This window comes from Rhodnius prolixus, unplaced genomic scaffold, assembly GCF_049639745.1.
Source record: "Rhodnius prolixus isolate KJV_2025 unplaced genomic scaffold, Rpr scaffold_12, whole genome shotgun sequence".
Taxonomy (NCBI): domain Eukaryota; kingdom Metazoa; phylum Arthropoda; class Insecta; order Hemiptera; family Reduviidae; genus Rhodnius; species Rhodnius prolixus.
In genome coordinates this window covers 3,162,600-3,185,867 of record NW_027411635.1, presented here as the reverse complement: position 1 = coordinate 3,185,867, position 23,268 = coordinate 3,162,600, and the positions used below count along the sequence as shown (strand labels likewise).

The 23,268-nt window shown below is 34.8% G+C and overlaps 1 protein-coding gene across 2 annotated transcripts in view; it reads right to left on the bottom strand.

Annotated features, from left to right (window-relative positions):
• Dhc62B (Dynein heavy chain at 62B) overlaps positions 1-15,864 on the bottom strand; it is a 112,776-nt gene extending 96,912 nt beyond the window's left edge. For both annotated transcript variants that reach the window (XM_074142796.1, XM_074142797.1), the window contains exons 1-11: positions 15,586-15,864; positions 14,267-14,438; positions 11,666-11,907; positions 11,272-11,430; positions 9,586-9,784; positions 8,061-8,225; positions 6,045-6,219; positions 4,777-4,933; positions 4,163-4,267; positions 3,008-3,263; positions 2,251-2,397 (exon numbers count right to left, since the gene is read on the bottom strand). In XM_074142796.1, coding sequence (XP_073998897.1) covers positions 2,251-2,397; positions 3,008-3,263; positions 4,163-4,267; positions 4,777-4,933; positions 6,045-6,219; positions 8,061-8,225; positions 9,586-9,784; positions 11,272-11,430; positions 11,666-11,907; positions 14,267-14,438; positions 15,586-15,806 — 1,998 coding nt within the window. In that variant the 5' untranslated portion in view covers positions 15,807-15,864. The remainder of the gene's footprint in view (positions 1-2,250; positions 2,398-3,007; positions 3,264-4,162; positions 4,268-4,776; positions 4,934-6,044; positions 6,220-8,060; positions 8,226-9,585; positions 9,785-11,271; positions 11,431-11,665; positions 11,908-14,266; positions 14,439-15,585) is intronic.
• Between the last annotated feature and the right edge of the window lie 7,404 nt (positions 15,865-23,268).

The window sequence follows — 23,268 nt, the reverse complement described above, 5'->3', positions numbered from 1 at the left end:
TCCAATCGACGAATGTTTGTGAAATAGGTGATAGAGTGGGAGGGATACAGCAGTAAGTAAACCAGTTAGGTAATACTATTTTTTAGCTCAGTATTACTTTGATCGTCGTCATGACATGTACACGATTTAACTTTCGCCAATGAAGATAAGAGAAAGAGCGTCCAGCCGCTAAGTTAAAGATTTGGCACACAGCTTTTTCTTTTTGTAAAATAATAAGCTATTTTAAAAGCTTGATATTAATTCATAGTAAATAAATATTTCTTTCTTTATGAGTAATTATCATTTTGTTTGAAGGGTTATAATTTTTTTTTATGGGAATAATTTCCTACCCATTTGCGTTTTTCTTCTTGAATCAAGTTAACTCCGGTGGTCAAGCTAGATAACGACAAAACTGCAGTTGCTTTAATTTTTATATTTGACTAGCCTATTTTTGTTAATATTTGGTTACGTTGTTAATTTTATATTTATCAGATCAATTGGAAATTAGGGAACTACTTAATGTGTGTTAAAGAAATATAGTTTTGTTATTAACTGGAAAAGCTAACTTTTAATGATTTATTTAATTACAATGCGTGACATTTGTACTAATGCATAGGGTAAGTACAGACTGGAATCAGTGAACGAGTTGTTGGAATCGATTCCAACCCTGGAACCGATTCAAATCCAACGACTCCAAACGCGGACTCGTTCTGCCCATCACTAGTACTATGTGCTAGTGATGGGCTATTTGAGCGGACTCGTTCCACTGAACGAGTCCGATGGTGGAACGAGTTGATTCAAATCCCTATTTTAAAAAAAAATAATTCCGCCCCGCCCCAAAAAAATGAAAATGAGGTAGCAGATGTTTTGGAACGATTAAACATAAGAACAAATGTCACGCAATTTATTAAAATATATTATCAATAACAGTTAGCTTTCCCAGTTAATAACAAAACTATATTTCTTTAACACACATTAAGTACTATCCCTAATTTCCAATTGCTCTGATAAATATAAAATTAACAACGTAATACAAATATTAACACAAAAATAGGCTAGTCAATTATAAATTAAAGCAATGCAGTTTAGTCATTATTAAACCTGATAAAATAATTATGGCAGATGTAGAAAAAGTTGTGTGTCTAGACCTTTATCCGGGCTAAAAATAGCATTCAGTATTGAAAGTCAACTGTGCCCTTAACATATAAGACGCAGGTAACTTTTTTGAGACCTAGGAAAAAAAGTGCGTCTTATATACCGTCAAATACGGTAATTCCAGAAATTGTATTATCATTACTACTATAAAGGATATTAAACACTATAAACGCCACTTTCGAAATTTAATGAACTAGAGAACAATGGCTGTGTTTCTAAATGGGCTGCTCAGGGCAGGTTCAAAAAAAAGGGTGATGTGAACTAGGGAAGTAAATTTGGTCCAGGGCGCCCTTTATCCAACGTACAACGAATATTTTTGTCTTTGTTCATTTTTTTGAGGCTGTGCTTTGTAAATTTATATTCATTATTAATTTATTTGTTCTTCTTTGAATGCCCAAACTCAAGGCTATTGGATTTATGGTCTTAAAAGCTTAGTAAATATCATCATAGGGATTAGAAATGGCACCTTTAAGACAAGCCATATCCCCCCTCGGCAAAAAGCTTCAAATACACATGTAAAATGACATCAACATGCGCAAAAACTGAAAAATCGTTTCGGTAAAGTGGCTCTTCTAGTTGGCGGATTCAAACTGAAACCTCTTAACAGATCTTGTAGTGGTCAACTAAACCATATATCAAATTTGAAGTTCAGCATTGGCGTTATGCTGAACCACATATGGAGGCATTCATAAATTAGTCAGAGAAGGAAGAATAGAATAAATTGCCAATTTCAGTCATGATTTTTTTTTTATTTTGCCGATCTTTCGACCTAGGTTCGTAAGCAGACAGGACAGAATGTACAGGAACTTTATGATAATGTAAAAATATTATATTGTCAATAAGCCCTGAAGATGACCTAGTCCCAAGCTCGTAAGCTCAGCAAAATAAGAAATCATGACTGAAATTGGCATTATTCTTTTCTTCCTTCTGAATTAATACATCAGTCACCAAAAACAATGAACAATATTTATTTTCTTTTGTTCACAAAATAGAAAAATAAAATTTGGTTTGAATACTCACACGACTTTCTGTTACCACATTTTACGTTGTTAAATTTTCTTAAAAGTCAAGTAGTTGACTTTATTATTATAAATGTATACATTTTTGCACACTTACTTGTTTGTATTCTTCTATTTGTTCATCATCGTCCAGTTCGTTGAAGTTGTCCAGGTACTGCGCTACGAACTCTTCGAGATCGCGATTCAATTCGTCAGTTTTATGCAACATTATTTCCTCTCTTTCTTTCTTCGACATTTCAAACATCTACAAGGAAAGAGAAAATTAATAATCAGCAGTCATTTCTTATATTAGCGAAGAAATAAGTCCATAATAAAATGGTTCCAGCAAGAGATGGAGCAGAATGATGGACTACTTCCATAATAAGGTCAGTACAGATTGAGTGATGTTTCCAGCATAGTACCTTGCAAATCCTAACCTTCCTTAGAGTAATTAATGGGCACACAAATGTGAAGAAGGGTACAGAGGGAATTTACGATCGACTGGACCAAGTCTTGGCTAGTATGGATGGAAAAAGTTTTTTAAAAAAATACCTATAAACAGTTGAGTTAAAATAGGCTAGGTTTAATAAAGGATTCCTCAGAAGGTCTTGCAGATTTCGGAAGGCAGTTGAAAAATCTGAAGACCAAGACTGGCTGCTGTATGGAGAAGAAATAGACACAGTACGTGCCAACACTGACCACAACCAAATCTGGCCGTTCTAGAAAAAAACCAAATACTTAACCAGTGTTGTAGCAGAGATATGCCGGATAGAACCTTGCCACAGTTTTTCAGGGAATGCGCTTCTGGTCACACAACATCCTTTGACCCAAGATCGACCCACAAGATTAATAAAACTTCTATGGAGACAACTAACCGATTTATAATTCTCTACGGTCATATCCAGCTCGTTGTACTGCAATAACATATCCTTGATGGCCATCAAGTTTTCCGTGGTCAATCCATACTGAATATTAAAGTATTTTTGCGTGATGTCCATCATCCGGGTGTACATTGATGTAATTAAATTTGTTGAACCATGTGCCATGAACTTTCCCAACTTTATATGTTCTTCTGTTGTGTCGGCTACTTCTTTCGCTCGTTCGCTCAGACCACGCATGGCAATGGTCATCCTGCAAAAATAACGATATAATTAAATAGAAAATTTGGTTCTAATTTTTTGAAATAAAAGTAAAATATTAAAGGTGCGGAAGATTGGCAGAAAAAAAAAATTAAAGTAACTTATTTTACTTCTAGGCGTGGCTTAATCTCCAACCACCAAATTAGTTCACTTCCATTAACAGAGGTCTTAAGGGTCGCGATCATATTAAGGCTCTTATATCCCCGATTTGAAATAACTATAGTAATTTGAACACCTAATGATTTTCTGTACTGCAATTCTTAATCTTCAAATTTTGAATTCTCAGCAAATAATGGCATCTCTGTTCTCTAGAATCACTATAAATAAAATGATTCAGACGAAGCAAGGTGGCCCCTCAGAAACCCTCTAAAGTCCATGTCCTCTAAAATGAGGAAAGCAAAACCATCATCCTTCCAAAATAATTATTTCTCCACTAAAAGGCATTCAGATAAAAATGACCCAAGACCTTAGAGAATGGTTGAGCTTGTTACTGCGGAATCCTCAACTTCGTACTGGAGGTCTTAAGCTAAGGATTGTAGTCACGAAGCAATTTTGCGACTAGGAGAGAGATTCACATATCTTCTCCCAATTAAGTACATACAGTTGAGAGTGTTGGTAGTTAAGAATCTCTGAATGGAGTTTATCTCATTCCATTTGACAGACTACTTTCGTCAATGACAGGGTGAGTTTGTTTGGGAAAGATATACTCTGAAGAATAAGTTACGAAGTTTTGGAATTTAAGGACATCTTAAAATAAGTAAGCAGACTGGTAGACCAATCTATGCCACAAGGAAGTTTAGGATGGGTACCCCTTTTGATTTAAATTCCGTGTCGTTCATGCGTTCATAGATAATTAATTCTTTAATAACTTACGAAGAGACCGGTACTTACAATTGAGCTTTGTTGGTGACCCAGTTTGTAGCATTGGCGGCAGCCTCGCGGATGCGCAAACTACACAGCGCTGATAACTGGTGCTTCAGCGCTATCTGGTCCAATCTGAAAAACATTTTAAGCGATTTTTTTTTAGAGTGTTTCTCACAAATGTGATGGACCATCATTTATACCATTATAATACCTGATGCTTTACCTTTGATAACATTTTGTTTTTTAAACATAATTCTGATTACTAAGACTTAATTTATCTCCAGTTTATTCAATATGACATTGAAGAAAAGGTAGGAGGGAAATAAATAATGATGTAAGGGAAAATATAGATACCACGCTGCAAAATGTAGGAGAAAAAAACTGAGGTATTTTAGCCATGTTAAACGAAAGGGGGTCCAAAGAAACTGAACTTGGAAAACCAAAAGTAAAGAAGAGGTCGATCTAGAAGAAACCGATAACTAATCATAGAAAGTGAATATGTGAAAAAAAAGAAGCTATAAGTGTTTGCTTGAGCTAAACATTAGAAATTAATTTTTTACTCAATCCATTAGAAAGTTATATAAAAAAAGCAAAAACTTTAAATTTACCAAAAAGTAAATTACAACTTCAAACGAACTCACCTAAAGGTATTAATGTACTCATAGTCTGGCATTAAGTGTATGGATCTCTTCAGCTCTTCAAAATATTCAAGTTTTATTTTCAACTCGTTAAAATTGTCGCTAATGGTTAAAGGCATTCCGAACACACATTGAGGATCCAATTCCGCATATTTTAACGCTGCAAGAAAGACAAAATCATTGAATGTAGTGGCATAATTTTTGACCTTCTACTTAATACCAACTTACTGGAGAAGCAGTGAAACAATAGTAGGCTTATTTTTCAATGAGATAGCAAATACCATACGCTAATGTGGTTTATAATATACTCGGGTAAAAGAAAACGGAATAACTTGGAGAAAATAAACTCTTACAAGTCTGACTATTCGATTAAGGGAATTTATTATATTAGATATCTGTGCACCTTTATCTCTTTGTATATTGTTTGTGTTGGGTGCAAAATAAAGTCTGTCATTATTCTAATAATTTATAATTAATTATGGGTGGGAACAATGAAGAAAAGCGGTTGGGTTGTTGAAAGAACACTCTTAATCTGATCAAATGCATTCTGATCAAACGCCACAGTCATAATGCAGCCAAAGTACAGTTTCAAACTGATTAGTGCGTATCTCCTAAAGGAGCAGGCAGTTTCGTGACCTCTTTCTAACAGTTGAATAAGCATTCCAAGCTTTTTTTTTGCTAGGTGTTCTGCATGAGGTAAGTTAAACGAAGCTGTGATAGAGCTCTCTTAGAGTATTTTCAGTGATGTTGAACTTTTTATTCAGCTGAGGACCGGTTTTCTCAACTGGAAAATAGTAAAACAATGAAAAAATGTCTTTTGACAGTACAATGACAATACTAGTTTTAGCCTTTGGTCAGCAGATGTAAGAGAAACGTAACCACTGTATTTTCCTTTCCCACATAATTTTTCAGTAAATATTCTGACCATTGTATGAACAGCTAAATGAAGTTTGCTGGTCTACATAAAAGCAACTTGGATCTTTTTATGCCCCAACCCTTCTTCAATTATGAAAATTGTACTACCTCTGTCCCTTGAGAACTATTTCCAGGGAGACCAAGCTTTAATCGGTCCAGTGGTTATATAAGCCCCAAAGTAAGGTTCTCTTGCCAGTAACGACTAGAAATTTTAGGGGTTGTAAAAAAGAAGAATCCTCCAAAAGATTTAAGGGATACCTTTAAACCGATAGAAGCTAATTTGCTTTTTCACGCCAAAATTTCTAACAAGCTTCTAATTACCTGAACAATTTAACAGCAAACATTATACTTATTACCTATTGCCTGGCAATATTCTCGCAATGGTGCCAAAACAGGCATTAATCCATCTGCCATTTCAGCTGATTTCTTCCTGATATATATGTCTGTACAGAATGCTTTGATTAACTCGTGTTTAACGTTTTCGTCCATGATTGCATCAATGTGGCAAAAATTATTGGCCATCTGTGCCACCTGTTCGAAAAAATAAGTTAGTGAGAATCAGTTGTGGCTAGGGCAAGTTGCTGAAACGGGGACAAAAATATTTCAAATAAAAGTAATAGACACACTTTAATTAATAATAAAAAAATTATTAATTTTTTACTTTGCGTCACCAAAAACATTTTTTTGCATTCAGAGGACCTCCCAAAACTTGTATTTGTGGTGGAAAATTAATATTGAAAACCGTTCACGAATAGATAAAATTGTAACTTTGATCTTAAATATCTCGACAAATATTAGGGATATCGAAACGGAATTAACGTCATTTTTCACAGTTTTTTTATGTAGTTTTCATAATCATTGTCAAAACCAGTGGTCCTTATGAAACCTCAATTAGGTTTTTAGCCGTAACTCCGCCAAAAATGAAGATACAGCATCGGGGGTGGAAAATTTGAAAACTAGACCAAAATAAAACATATAGTTTACTTCATGGGTTTTTTCGAACAATATTATACTTTTCGCACCAAGTGCGCAAGCAAAAATAAAGTAGTGAATTAAGTGCGGTGATGGTGTGCACTTTCATCATCGGCACACGCCTCGTACATGTACATCCGGTGCCCTGCAGGCGCATCTGGAAAAAAGCAGACAAGAAACACCACCTCACACCGAACGGTGCAACTGAGCGACAGCGCAAGGTACTCTGTCACGCCCCAACGCACAAATAGAACTGCAACTGATATTGTTGATATTTCCTTTAAACTTACTAATGTTTGTTAAACATACAGCTGTTACAATACCACTAGGATCACCACTAAAAGTGACTGTTTTCTAGCCAGAATCGGTACATACCAGCTCCACCAGGCTCACCATAAAATCATTTATTATTAAAAAAAATATATCATAAAAATTAGTAATTTATAAATAACAAATATTTATGCATAAAAATTAATGGATGGATTGTTGATTAATAGACAGGAGTAAGATGGACTTGGTACGTTATACTTATACCGTTAAAATAAACCAACGAATAAAATTTCCACCTGTATTTGGAATAAGCAATACTTTCAACAAAACTTTCTACTGTGTAGGCGGTAGAACTAACTCTGGAGAAAGATTTGGAAAATATGCTTTAAGTTGTTGTCAAAAACTATTTTCTCAGAGAAACGTTTCAAATAAAAGTAGAAGGGTGTTAAAAGGGGAAGGTAAATAGCACTTTGCTAAGAGAAAATTGCTAAAAGTTATGGAGGAGTATTTCCTTGATTGTAGGGAGATGTGCAATGTGAGAGATGTCCTTCAAGTTTGGAGGAGTGGTAACAAGTTATTAGGAAGAAGATGCACAGTGTGAAAAGTGTGCACAAATTTTTAGTATTCAGTTGGTATTATGGTTGAAGGAATAAGAAGAGTAAAATTAAATAAAACTGCTAAAACTTATGGAGAAGAAGTACCAATTGGTGGAATGAAGTTGGAAATTGAAAGAAAAATTGTGAAGAGTTAGTAAATGGTATCAAGTTGATGGGAAAAAGTGCAGACTGAGGCAAAATATGGGGAACTAGTCCCAAGTTGGTGGGAAGAAGACGTAGAAGTAAGAGAGTAATTAAAATGTGCTTTGGGATTACTTCTCCCTTAAGAGAAGTAAAAGAAATTATACTGCAATTACAGTACTATTTATAAGAGAAATTAAACTGCAAATGTAGCACGATTACAATTCTTCCCCTTAGTAGGTGAAAGAAGAGGATGGTACCTTAATTTAAAATAACTATGAATATGTATAATCACTACATAATGCAGGCGTATCACTTTTGTTAAAAAAATTTTCTTGAAAAAAATTTATTTTAACTGAGACATGTTTATATTGTAGTAAATAAAACACTCACCTCTAGAATTAGTTGTATAAAAGTTTGCATAATTTTTTCAATTTTGGGAACAACATCTAACTGTCCATTTCTCACACGAATTTTTAAGTGTAACTTTGGTGCGTGATACCTGTCAGTGGCGAACGCAATAATTCGTTCTATGGTCTGTTCCTTGATGGAAATTACCTGCAACATCCATCCGATTACTTCATAGTAGTTGTACATCTTACGAAATAATGGTGTTTATAAAAAATGAAAATGCTCCAAATATATCAAATTTTGATTTATATTTGTTAGGCATTCTTATACCAGCTGCCGGAGACAAAGCTGATTAACATTCATTCATTTTGAAATAAAATAAAAACCGCTCCAGTTTCAGCTTTTTATTAAACCTTCCGATGAAGAAAATACAGCAGGGAAGTGGACCACGAAACAAATAATTTTCAAATAGTTTTAAGACTGGATTTTCGAAGGGATGTAAACTTAGTTCAGCGCCGTTACTTTCATAAATTTTTGAACCAGTCTGCCAGGAGATGCCTGACCTAGCGTCATCTTGCTGTAATACAATAACAAAACTTGACCATTTGACAAAAGTTTGAATACATCGAAACTTAATGGAGGACAAAGTTGTGATGAATTATTCACAATTTCAAAAACTGTTAAATTGACTTTTCTCAAATTGCTCTCTTACTCTACTTAATTCCACCTCATTGATTAGTTTCTTACACCAAACAGAGTTATTTCGACTCTTGATTGGCAATATAAGTAAATTTTCTGTTATTAACTTGACTCCAGATTATTACCTAAATGCTTATTTGATGAATTTGCATAATTTTAATAAAAAGTATCAAGGCAAAAAAAAAGCCTCTTTCTAGAATTGATTTTCTGTCTGAATTGCAGCGAATTGGGTAATTTCCGATCCGTGTCAACAGCGCACAGTAATTGAAAAAGTAGTGAATGTAATTAAAAAAATGAAAATGACCCTGATCAGAAGGCAGCCAATCAAGATTCTAGAAAATACTGAAATTACTGCGATCCTAAGTTGAAGTTAATTCCTTCTGCGTGAAATGTTAAAGCCGATTTGTGGACTATTTTTTATCATCCTTCAATGCAAATTTTATTATTAAAATTGAAATAATAGAAAAAAAAGACAAAAACAAATTATGGAGTCAATATGACTCCACACTGGCAATAACTGACTAAGTTCGAGCATTGGCAATGCAGTGTTAAACCTTTTAAAAGAGCCGTTTGAATTTAATATTAGAATCAACCCCTCACTGAGTTGGAACTGGAGGGAGTGTTTCCATTTTTCTTCGGACATTCCTTAATTACAAAGTAATAAAAATGTTTGTTATAGGTTTAGCTTCCGTTAAGAACAGAAATTGATTTTATTCTAGAAAAAGTTTTTACTTATCTTAATAATTTTCTGCGATGAAACCTTTTGATTTTTGAGTTTTATTTTCTTATAAAATTGTAAAAGATTTAATTACTTAACAAGAATTGTCAAGAATATAAATCGAAAATAAAATAAATCATAATTACTTACAGTGCCTCTAATGAATTCCTTAATCAAATTGTAAGCATCGGACAGTTTATGTGCTGGTACATCGCTGAACAGTTCATCTGCCTTGATTACCTCTACTATCGCTTTATACCATGGTTGCAAAAAGTCCTGGTCAAACTGTTGAACATCTTTGATGGCTTTATCCTTAAATGATTTCTCATCATGATACAGATATTCATCCCTGAAAAAAAAAATCAGAGAATTTAAAAGCAAAATTCTCTGTTTTAGGGGTCTAGCCCTTGGCTATCTGAAGTACCACTGGTTTCCATTTAGTTTTTCTCCCCCATAAAAAACTTAAACCAAGTAACAATGTCCAGAATCTGACTTGTACCATCTTAATCATAAGCAATCCGAACAAACAAGGTCAACAATTTAAACTTGATTGCCTAAGCTAATTCCAGCTATACCTTGAATTGCAAGTTATCCCTGAAAGACACAGAAACACTATTTGAGACACTTATCATTGTAAGGGGAACGTGTACAAGTCTCATTACTCCAAAATTAAAGATGAATAGAGAGGATATGCCTGTTTCTCGATTGAAGTAATTAGGACAAAACCTAACAAATCTATATTTCTGTTTATGGGCCGATTTAAATCGTGGAGTGGGCTGAGCTGACCCCAATTAGATTCTCCAAGAATCCAGGCTTCCTAATGTTGCATCAGCATGCACAGCAAACAGTAGGTATCTTGTCCGAACCAAAAGTCAGCGCAAAAAATCTCAACGAGAGGGACAGCATTGCGACAGTGTTTATTAAGTCGATATTGTGCACTTAAGATGGTAAAATGTCTAGATGATTAAACAGTAGAACTGATGATCTTAGATAAAGCTAGTAGTCGGGAAATTGCAGGCTATATTTAGTATGGAAAAGTTGTAGGATCAAAGGAATCCAAGTTGTTGGTATCCTAACTGAGATGTGATTCGATGGGTTGAAGTACTTCCATTGGTTGCTGCAGAAGATTTCAACAATACTCTGAGAAAAAGGTTCAGATACCCGAACAAGCAGTTTACTCCAACGGCCCATTTCTTTAAACTCTCATTTCATCTGTTAACCGTACTAGAATAACTAATTTTAAGAAATATCGTTCTTCCAGAGTTAAGCGTTAAGCCAATGTAACTATTACTCGTATTTTACAGGGTTACTCATAGGTATGCTTAGCATTGAATAAGAGGCTATTCCCTTCTATCGAAGTTACAGATTGTGCCCCTTAAAAACAATAGTGAGTGGACGCAGAGGAGCCTAATTCGAGACCAGGACATTTCCTTACAGTGGCCTCCTCAAAATTCGGTGATAGACTGTCTTTCCAGTACCTAACTAAGTTAAACGCTTCAAAGTTAATAATACCTTCCCTTGTTACCATAAAAAACCTCTCTTAAGAGAGAGAAAGTGAAGATACCGCTCCCCCCCTCCAAACAAAAATTGAGTAAAAATCGATAATGTTGCAAAAAAGTGAAAAATCGAATTAGTTAAGTGTCATTTGGACAAAAACATTATTGTCAAGTGAAAACATCTTTGAAGTTATTGCAATTTTCTGTTTTTGAGTTATGTTCAAACTTACAGGCTAGTGATCACACAGTTTTTTTTTTGGAAAATTTTGCAAAAATACACAGTATGTCCTGATACTGGCATTTAGCGAAGTAAAAAAAAAAAAAGAAGAAAAAAGAATACCCCATTTCTTCGGCTAGAATATAGTTCTTCGGATCGTAAGGCAGCATGACCGAAGTAATGGAGGCCAGGCGGGCCCAGAACTTGCACACCATCAGTAACTCATCCTTGATGTCGGCTCGTTTCTTGCGCAGGAGATCTCTTGATATATGCTCTCTTTCGCTGCACAGAGAGGAAAAAAAAAATACGCTATAAAACCCATCACATCACTTCGATCTTAGAGCAAGACTAGCACTTATGGTACTACTACACTGACATCACCTTCATGTGACCAAAATTAAATCTTAACGTAGTAAGTGCATTACATCGATATCCCATATAACCAAGGTGTTACTTTATTTTTGCACTTAATTTAGTTCAAGCATTAAACGACTAAAAGACAATACTTTGAACTTACTAGTTCATGGAGTCTGTTGACCTCACTATGTAACCTTTTTCAACTCTCACCGGGTCAGGCGACTCGAAGAAGGTGGGATGTTTCTGGAAGATGGTCGAGTGATCCTCCTTGTAATTCTCTAACGTGAAGTACAGCTTAAGTTCTTCTTCAATCATTTTTCTGAATCCTTCGCGCCAGCTCAGCAAAGGATTGACCACACTTCCATAAGGATCAGTCCTTCTCTTGCCAACCATTGGCACTGCCTATAAAATATTATAGTGCCCTTTAAGATTGTAGCAAAAATAATTTTCCGATTTGGTTGGAAGAGAGCAGTAAAGAAGAGAGGTCAGTTGGAAACGGTTCACGCCTCACTCATCCGGCGTAACTTCGCTGAACTATCGACTAATAAGGAGCGTAAGAACGAATAAATTACTAAAACCAAATAAGCGTTATCAAAACCCAGACAAACCGTTGTCCTGAACCGTTTTATAACATTCGTCTTGGTAAAGCGACCACTACAAATTTTATAAAAGCAAACTAACATTTTTTTTTTTTCAACAGCATTGTTTCGATATTTGCGTCCACTTTAAAACCAAGGGCCAGGTCATACAGAACTTTATGAGCTCACATTTTATTGAAATGTGACGCTGTTTCTTCTATGTGAGGCTCTCAGAGATTGGATCTGGAGAGAACATGAAAAGTACTGGGTGATGCTTCCTGTGGTCAAACACAGCAAGAGTGTCCATGCCCTTGTTGTGCAAACAAAGAACACCAAACTGTCTCTGGGCTTGAGCAGAAATCAGATGACTCTGATTACAGGCCTATTCACAGGGCATGGCAGGTTCAGAAAGCACCTGCCCAAGATAGGGCTTATTAGCTCGGAACCGTTGTGCTGATTGTGCCAGGAAGAGGAATAAACCTGTTATTCGATTGCTTTGCAATCCAGAGACTGCGTTACGATATCTTTGGTACCTTGAGGCCAGATTATAGCGCAGAAGGAACTGGTAGGGAAAGCCCTCAACCTTCTTAGAAGGGGAGGTTTCATCTACTAGACTTAAAGGGGAAGGCACAATAGGCCTCTTGGTGGCTGCGGTGCCGTGGGGCATGGGTCCCGTCCCGCCGTTCATATCTAATCTTACAATATAGAATAGTTTATTTACAGACCTTACATTGATACATTTAACCATATTACATAAACTACATACAGCATTGGTAATAAACCGTCAGCCGGAATTTGACTATTATTGAAAATATAAAATAAAATAAATATATAGATAAATAAATAAAAAAAATAAAGTAATAATAATGTAGTAATGAAATAAAATAAGAAGTCTTCTAAAAGTTACAGAGCTAAATTAAAAGAAAAGTAATATGATAATAACAGAAAATTCATAACTACAATATTAAAAATAAACGACCACGCGGATATTATAAGAATATATTATACAAAAAACCTACAAAGTAATAATGTAATAAACTTAATTAATGAAGTAATTAACAATAAAAAGATATACATATATATATATAAATTAATGATAATTATTACAATAAATTATAAGTTGACCTGCAAGAAAAATATCAGTAATAATTGATTTTGACCGTTAAATAAAAAACAATTAATTCCAAATAAAATATTAATAACATATGCCGAGCAATTTAGAAGTTAAATTCAGCGACCATTTTACTCCTGAACCTCCATGCCATCTTGGTATAAAGAACATGCCTGGGCCATTTCCTCTGCCATTTAACAAGTCTATGAAGGTTTCTCTCGGAAGGACCTCAAGACCAAAGACGGATATTCGAAACTCTTTTAAAACAGGACATATACATATAAAATGAATGGTGTCCTCTCTGTAACGCAAGTTACAAAAGGGAACATTCATCACTGCCTTCCGAATTATAGGGCCTAAAATTTATAGAAAGTAGCTCACCTCTAAGCTTCATAATCCAACGTGAGATACTGATATCAATGGCAGTGCCAGTGAGGAGACTCCCGCTACGTACTCCATAATCCAGTTCCTTATACAGAGTGAACCTGTGAGAGGTCAAATCTAATCTTCTTCTATGCCACATCAATAATATACATATCTCTCACTACCATTCTCACTCCTTCTTCTCAAAAACCCATTCCTGCCTTTTTCTATGCGTGGTTAGCCTAGCGATTCATTGTCTACAAATTTTTTAAAGTAAGAAGTATCTATTCTTATATTCGCTGTTGTAACGGTCAAAAACTAGAATGTTTTAAGTTCTTTCAAGGACTTATACGAATGGAATTTCTACTTCTCTTGGAAATCTTGCTCAACTTGTTTCTTACATTAGTTAACTCGCCACAACTCAGCTTCCACTGTGGTTCCTCTCAAACTCATTGCTTCTCCTATTCAAAAATTAATATATGACCGAATTTATAATTTCCTGATCCAGAAAATGCTTTATAGCCAATACGTGCAGGATTTCTGGATAACTAAAAAATGTTATTGTGAGTGCTTTGGATTTAAGATATCTTTTGGATCCCCAATTTGACTCTAGCTAGTCATACATATTTTAAGAGATAATTATTCTGCATTTTCACTAGCCAAGTTACTTATTATATCACTATTTGTCTAAGCTACTGTATGGACTTACCTTTTTAACGACATGCATGATGAAGCCGTCGGACCAGACTGTGGGCGACCATGCACATTTGAAAAGCCACCATAGCCACTTTCTGATCACCGTATCAACCGTTGGGATCATAAACGGCTGCTCTTTGCACATCTGCCAGTAATTAGTGTATGTCTGCCACTGATTTGCAATACTGAAATAACAGTTGTTCGTGTTTAATTTATTATTTTATTCGTAATACGAGGTGTGGCTATTAAATAACGAGACTATTGCTATAAAACATTTTATTTTAAATTTATACATATTTAGTTATTATCACCTTCAATATACACCCCTCCCCTATCCCTACAACGCTCCATGCGAATTTACCATTGTTCGAAACAGTGCTGGAAGTATTTTTCTGTGAGCTCCTGCTTGACACGTGCCGCTTTTTCTTTCACAGCTTCAACGGACTGAAATCGTGTTCCTTTTAATGCAGATTTGACTTTGGGGAACAGATAAAAGTCACATGAGGCCAGGTCAGGCGAATAAGGGCGGATGGCGGATGGACTGGGATGTTGTACTTGGCTAGAAAAGTCTTGCCAAGTTGGTAGAGCCGGCAATATTCCCCGTGACTTGTTCTTCCACAAATCGGGTCGTTTTTTCCTTACTCTTTCATGGAGTTAAGCAAGTACCTCAGGGTAGTAATGTTGATTAATTATAATCGATATTTTCATCCGTTTTGGACGTGGAAGGGCGACCTGGGTGGTCATCATCTCCGACGTCTTCTCGGCCATCTTGGAAACAACTTGAACCATTCAAAAACTCGCGCACGTGATTAATATTCATCGCCATAAACTTCTTTTAATAAAAGATAAGTTTCAGTAGCGGTTTTACCCATGTTATATAGCAGTTATCCATCTCCCGACAAACTATTTAATTTTTATAGAGAACTATTGTAAACCGATAGAGAACAGTAGATGTGACTTCCCCTAAATTGCTGAATGCCAACCTCGAAGGAAATGAGTCATTGATCAGAACGAATGATTATCTGATTGGGCCAGATCGAAACCGAATGCGATTTTACAGAATTAATCTCTGCTTAAATGGCTCCATCGATATTCATTTAACTTGAAATCCTATTTTTATTCACAAGTATTTTAAACAATTATTTTCTCCTGTTTTGGATGCGATGTTTTACAATGTCCTATACCAGATTTTTCAAGTAATATCTTGCATTCACTAACATTACGTCTCCCATTGCCAAGAGGTTAATTAAGAACAACAAAACTTTAAAAAATGTTCTCTTATAATTTACACCATCATTCCTTCTGGAAAAAAAATTACAAAAAAACACTTACTGTAAATTATGAACTAAAGTTTGTTTGGTTTGGCGCTCTCTTATTTTGTGTGCTTGGCTGTTTGAGATAGCCTGATATTCGGGTATCCTCACAGAAGAAGCAGTTCCTAGTCGTTTTTGTACATAGTCTTGCTGCTCCAATAGGTTAACCACCTTGCAAATAGTCTGTTTGCTGTCACTGCATCGACACATATGACCCAGGTAGTCGCTCAAGGTGCGCATCTTTTTAAACGATGCTTTTCGCGGTTTCCATATCGGTAAATTATTCTAAAAATTATATAAATTAGAAATTAGTAAAAATCATTTACAAATTATGCTCCACTGCAATTATCCTACTGCAATTCTTACAATTACAACTCTTCAAAGCTCATTCTACCCCAAACTCTTAAGTAAAGTAGCACTATGCTTAAATTATTACCCTTACACTTGCAATTCCAGATTGCCCTTAAAAACTAGTAGTAGTAGTAATTGTCTTTATTGAATTAATACCTTGAATATTAAAAATTTAACTTATTTACAAATAACCAAGACAATCATCATGGTCATAGACCGTCGGTGGAGTCTTAAAAGCTATCTTTGATTTAATATTGACGATGGAACAGTAAATTGTTCTGAAGGAGCACTTTAGAAGTACTAATTGCAGCAATTACCCAAAATTCCTTCCCCTAAAAAAGACATTTGTCTGGGAAACAAATTTTTAATTATTTCAGTTAAAGTGTGGGAGTTACGAAGTACTAATTTGTTTTCTTTATACGGGCCGATATGAAGTTGTAAGACCCGGACTAGGCTTAATGTCCGTGTTGACTCAATCTGGCTGTATACTTTTAAAAAAAGACGGTAGGCGCAAAAAACATTTATCCACAGGGCATGTGTGATTCTTCAACTCAGAGCCACTGCGCAGGAGGAGGAAGCGGTATATTATATACTGTTTCATTGTGCTGCAATATGTTGTGATATTTATACCTTTGCATTAGACACCAAAGGATATGAAAGTGAAAAAACCTGCTGAAAAAAAACGCTTTAGAGAGAGGATGGTAAGGCTTTTCTCAAAAGCGTAATTCCTATTCTAAGAGACCTACGAGGTGTGGCTATTAAATTGCGAGACTTATACAGAAGAATTATGCATGTGCCAAACAGTGTTCCCTCTAATTTTTTGTGACCTGTGTGCACACTTTTTTAGGTGTGTGCAGTTTTTTCTAAAATAAACAAATTTTGTGCGGCAATTTAAAAAATCGCATATAATATAAAAAAAGACAATTTACATTGTTTCCGTCATTCATATATGATTTTACTCTCATCAGCATATCCATATGTTCCTGCAATCGGTTTCTTTGTTTCGTTTTAATCAAAAAATTTTTGTGCGCGCAAATATTTTTCATATGCGCTATGTTTAAAATTTATGTGCGGGCGCACATGCGTACATCTTAGAGGGAACACTGGTGCCAAATCCTAACGACCGACAGCTGTGCAGCGTAAAGCCTTCTCTTTCGATTCGTCTCACGTGTTTGCAGACCGGAACCGTCGTATGTGTAAGAGGTGTTAGTTAGGGAGATTGCACATGTAGTAGAGCAACGAATTGTGAAATTTCACATGATGCTTGGTAAAACCGCTACTGAAACTTATCTTTTAATAAAAGAAGTTTATGGCGATGAATGTTAATCACTTGCGCGAGTTTTTGAGTGGTTCAAGCGTTTCCAAGATGGCCGAGAAGACGTCGGAGACGATGAAAGAACAAATCATGGGTTCTCCATCAAGACAACGCGCCGGCTCACACTGCATTGTCTGTCAAGACGTTTCTAGTCAAGTAAACAACATCCCAGTTTTAGGCCATCCGCCTTATTCGCCTGACCTGGCCCCATATGACTTTTGTCTGTTCCCCAAAGTCAAATCTACATTAAAAGGAACACGATTTCAGTCCGTTGAAGCTGTGAAATAAAAAGCGGCACGCGTCATGCAGGAGCTCACAGAAAAAGAATTACAGCACTGTTTCGAACAATGGTAAATTCGCATGGAGCGTTGTAGGGATAGGGGAGGGGTGTATATTGGAGGTGATAGTAACTAAATATGTGTAAATTTAAAATAAAATGTTTTACAGCAATAGTCTCGTTATTTAATAGCCACAACTCGTATATGGTTGGCTGAATAAATGTAAAGACAGTATTCCTATTAATAGTATTAAAGCCTGAATAAGAGCTTTCAAAGATCTACGTCCTTCCTTGAATCCGTTACGCAAATTTACCACATCAGGGAAAACTTTATTTTTAAAGTAGGTGCACTAATTTTGTGGTCTTAAAGCAACCTAAATCCGACTGTCTAGTGAGAAATAGACAAAAAGCAACTATATGAATCTCTGTTTGAATGATGCAGATAAGTGTGTCGCGGTGTCCTTTGGGAGTCCCCGTAGCGTATCCTGCACCCCGATAAAACCCAGCACCAAATTGGCCAAGTTCGGCCCTAGTACTTTAAAACAAACTGCAGTCATACATGTGCTCATCTATCCTCAGCCTACTTAATGCTCTGTTCCTCCACTAACGCTTAATCAAAGCGAGTACTTGTATATTTGCTGGCTTCTACAGGAAGGGATGGTTCCAGGAACTACCAATTCGACATAAAAAAAACGAAACTACATTCGCTGGCCAGTGCTATCTCCCAGCGTTGTATTTATAGCGTTGACGATAAAACGATAGTAATGTATGGTCGCCTGGTTGAGAACTTTATCTCTATGTATGGATAAACAGCGAAACCAAACCATAATTGTCGCCAGACCCTTGAGAAAGATCTTTTCACTGGCTGGTTTAACATGAATTTATTACTTTGCAAAATAAGGCGCCAAGATAGCTGAGAGGTTAGAAATGAGGCCTGCAAAGCTAATATGTATTGTGTAGTAGTGGGTTCGATTCCTGGTCTAAGCCTTGGATTTTATTAAATGGCAATAAAAGTAATTTATAGTAAAGTACGTTTGCTAGTCGCCTCCGTCAACGACAACTGAAAAAAATAGGCTCTATTTTTCTATTTTATTTTTGCCAAATAAATACAAATATGATCATGGTAGTTTAATTTAAAAAAAATGAGTTGGCGTTACCGCAGTCGGGAATCTGAGATTTTTGAAAGCTAATGTTTTTAATACGAGTACTACATTTATTGAAATTTATATCGAATCCTTATGTACGGTTAATGTTCTCTGTAAATAGAAATTGATTTAAAAAAATTTCAATTGTGGATAAAGATTTTTTTTTCAAATCTAATAATAAAATTAGCACTTGCTCTTTATTTTACTTAAAACAAAAATGAAAAATGTGTTAAAAACCGAAAATAAAATATCAAGCGCCTTATAATCAGGACGCTAGTAATAGGAGAGTTTATAAAAAGTTACTGTAGAAGCGCTAGGTGATAGGGGTCTTGTGCTAAAATTAAATCAGCCATTCGTTGAGAAACCTACAGTGCCCTTATTTACATATAAAAGCTTATGACAGGTTCTGGAGTAATGAATAGCAATGCTGCCCAATTCTGGGCAGTTGGTCAGCAACATCATCACCCGTTAACAACAGTATTAAGTAACTTTATGTGCTAAAGCTGTGCTCAGAACTTCCGAACAAGAGATGAGGTGATTTTAGATAGCTGCAAGTAACTTCAGTACAGCCTGGCTGCTCGAACAGATAAGAATGTCTGTCCTTTTCCACAGAAAACATTCTCACAAGAACGTTTCTCAAGTTTTTTTTTTCATTTAATTATCCAGCTTCAACTGAGAATATCGAGAGAACTTTAATGACTGACTCTGCGAACTCACACAGTAAACTCACGACCTTGTGATGCATGCATCTTTAAACAATCATTTTTATGCTCAGCATTTAGTCCAGTTTGACCAACATTTAGTCATTGATCTGTATATCACTTGAAAAAGGCGTTTAACTTAAATGGCTGAATGCCAATTATTCTGTTTATTTGTTCTGGATCGACTTGGCTAATTGGACAAAGTATTAAATTGAAGTTGCATCACTGGTCATAATGTTTTTAGTTGACTTTAATGTAATTTTTGAAGTATGAGAAAGGGGCAAATATGTAAACTACTTAATCTTTAAGGTTACTTACTTCATTTTTTTTTATCGGTCTTTTCTGATAACGGTTGAGTGGTTGGTTGTGAATCTGGCAACGTTTTTGCATCTTGCTAACAATTAACTTATGATTAATAAGATTGATTTTTAACGATTAATTCTTGGTTATTTAATAAAAGTTTAGATATCACTATGGTTACATAACTTCGTGTATGTAAAAATATGCCTATTAAATAGATATACTTCAAGACATTTTTCATTTTTTGGCTATTTGTCCTATCTTGGCAGAATTTATTCTAAATCTTATTAATTATGCCCGCTCTGCCAGGTTGTACAGATACCAATTGATTCAAGAATTTAATTATTAGCTCATGAATATGTATGTATACATTCATTTTATTATTGTTATTATTATTATTATTATTATTATTATTATTATTATTATTATTGTGACTTTATTTTTAATTTTCTTTATTTTTCCCATGAATGTTTAACAGAACTTCAAGGAGGCAATTTTCCCTTGTTACATTTATGAAATAACTGTTTTCTTACTTCCTTATTAATGATGATTTTTGTTTTGTTCTAATCATATTTCTATAGAGTCATTTTTTGTTTAGTTTATTTTCTACTTAAATGATAAAAAAAGCACTTAATTTCCGACTTTCCCCAATACTTTTTTTAGCAACAGTTGCAACATTTCGATAAGTCGTTTTCACCAATCCTGCCCAGCATGGTGGGGCAGGAGGGATGAATTTCCTCTCTATTTTTGGTACAGCGTTTGACACTGTCTGCGAAAGAACTATTTATTTATTTATTATTTATTTAAATTTTACAACTGGCTTAACCCATATAGGGTATACAGTTGGAGATAGACCTCAACAAATACAAAAAATACATAAATAATAGTTATACATAATTAATAAAAATAAGAAAAAATAATAAAATTGAAATTCAAACATAAACAAGTAGCCTCATAAGGCAAAAGGTAAACAGAAATACTCAGTGGTTCCAACAAAACAAATTGAAAATACAAATAAGAAATACTTCATTGCCCTTAATAAATAACAAACAAAAAAAAAAATTCGGATCTACCTATTTAAAGAATAAACAAACTCAAGATAACTTAGTAAAAAACAAAATAATAACCAAAATATAAATATAAAAGGCAAGAATAGTAAAAAATAAATAAAATGATTGAATAACTTTGAAAACTAACAAAAAATACTTCTTAATTTAAAAATATTTTGACAGAAAACAAAAACATCATTCAACTTACTGAGATGACCTGGCTCCGTAAAAGAAAGAAAATTTACAAATATGTCATCACAATTGTCCACAGCACCACAATATTTCTGAACAAGTGGATCTCTAAAAGATGAAAGGGTAGGGCACCTTGCGATGGCATGAGCTATGTCATCAGGTTCATTTAATGAACACAGTTGACATAATTTATTACTATTAAATTCAAATTTTTTCTGATTGAAATATATTTTACAGACTTTTTTGTAACTTAAACGAAGCTGAGCCATTAATCTCAACTTTTCAATATGAATATTGTAAGTTAAGTAAACTTCTCCAAAATTTAAATCACTTAAATGTCTGTAACGCGGGTTATAGCGACTATTCAGGACTGACTCGATATCTTTAGACAGCAAATTGTTCCTGAACGAGTCCAACAATCTACGGAATTCTTCACGAGTCACAGCTACGCTCTGACCAGCCCACAGGTCTTCAGCACCGATAGAAGAGAGGCAATGTCTCAGTGAACTCACCCAATTATATGGTATATTACAACTACCATCCAATTCCTTCAACCTTAAATAGCACTGTTTGGGAAGGCGACAATCTGGCATTTCTAGCAGCCTTAACCACCAGCCTAAAACTCTTTTAAAGATCTTAAAACCAGTATGTATCCTTCCCGTTTCAATCCGTACAAAACAATCAGGTGTATTCCTTGGTAGATGCAGCAGTAATTTTAAAAATCTCAGTTGCCCTCTCGAAAGAACTATTGTGCTTCATTTGGCATAGCTGCTGAAGTTGCAAACTTTTTCTGCACTAGGTTGAAGTCTAGGTACAATGCCTAACAATTTTTTCCAGAAATGTAACATCACCGAACATGGTATTGTCGCCTGCCACAAACAATTAGAATAGCAGTTTTAGTTCTTCAGTACGGAGTGTTTTTGATCGTAGGGTATTTTTTGAATGGGACAGCAATCACAGCTTATGACTACAAAATGAACACATATCTTGCAACTTAACTGATAATAATAAATAAAAACTTGAAGTTGTAACCAATGAAGCATCTCTGGACTTATCTTTTCCTAGCGTTTTGCGCCTCTTCTCTTTGGACATCATCAAATCCAAACCCCGTTTTAGCCTACTAAAATTTTCACATTTCTTGCATTTCCCAGTAGTTGTCATCTACAAAATAAAACGATAAATTTATGACAAAAACTCATTTTAAAGGGATTAACAATAAGCTAAATTCAGTGCTTAAAAGATCTTTTGCAGCTTTTTCAAGAGGAATCATACTATTTATACCCGCTGTAATTCTCATTTCCAGTACTACTGTGGTTGCACAAGAACTAAATAATAATGAACGACAGGAAAAGGAAAAATTTTCAATTAAAATGGACAAGATATAAATAACGTACTACAACGTACGTTTTCTATAATTAATAAATGGAGATGAGAAAGTTTTTTTCAGAAAATATTAAAGTATTTTTCTTCCATTTTTAATTGTACTTATTTCTAAAATTATGCCCTGTGTTTACTATTTTCTAAACTTTGTGATCGTTTCAGGGCAGGAATAGAAGAAACAAAAGTTGCGAAGCATTTGAGAAGAGGATTTTCAAAATAATGCAAGAAATTAGACACAGACTTCACACAAATAGATATAACATTGCTAAAAAATTAAAGATTTTCAGTTTATTGAATGTAAGTATAGGAAAATAAGTAAAATAGGCGAAGAAATTGTTAGTTTAATGCTACAAGCAGTTGTGATGAAACAGAATTGGAAAGCGAAGTTAGCCGATAGTATCGCGAATTAGCATATGTAGTTATTATTAATTATGCAGTTAAGGGATTGATTACCAGATAATGATGTTTTTTTACATTGGCTTTGTTGGCTAAGTGAATATAAAAATTGTAAGATTAAGAAAACATTTATCAGCAACAGATTTAAACAAGAAAAAAAAAATGGAGACCCCAAAGATTAGATTTTTGTCCTACTTTAGCAAAATAGATGCTGTTAGTGGAAATGATGAATCAGGCAAATCTCACTAGTTACTGAAACAAAAACAATGGGTTCGAAATCCCAAAGAATAGTCAAAAATTATCAACCTCATACGGCAAATTATGGTGAAATAAATTGCTTTGGCTTGAAAGACTTATTGATTAAAACTTATGCCAGAGAATAATTAAGCCTTGTAATGAATAAATCGTTAATTCCAGTACAATATTTGGCAGCACTGATAAAGTGTAATACAATTTAAGATTGTTGGAGACGTTAGAGTGTTTATTCGACACTTTTTCCTACGGTGGAATCCTTTCTACTAGAAAAATTACTGCAAAATCTGGTAATGAGTTTACAGAAGAGATAAAGATGAAGACGAAGAAGTGAGTATGACTGC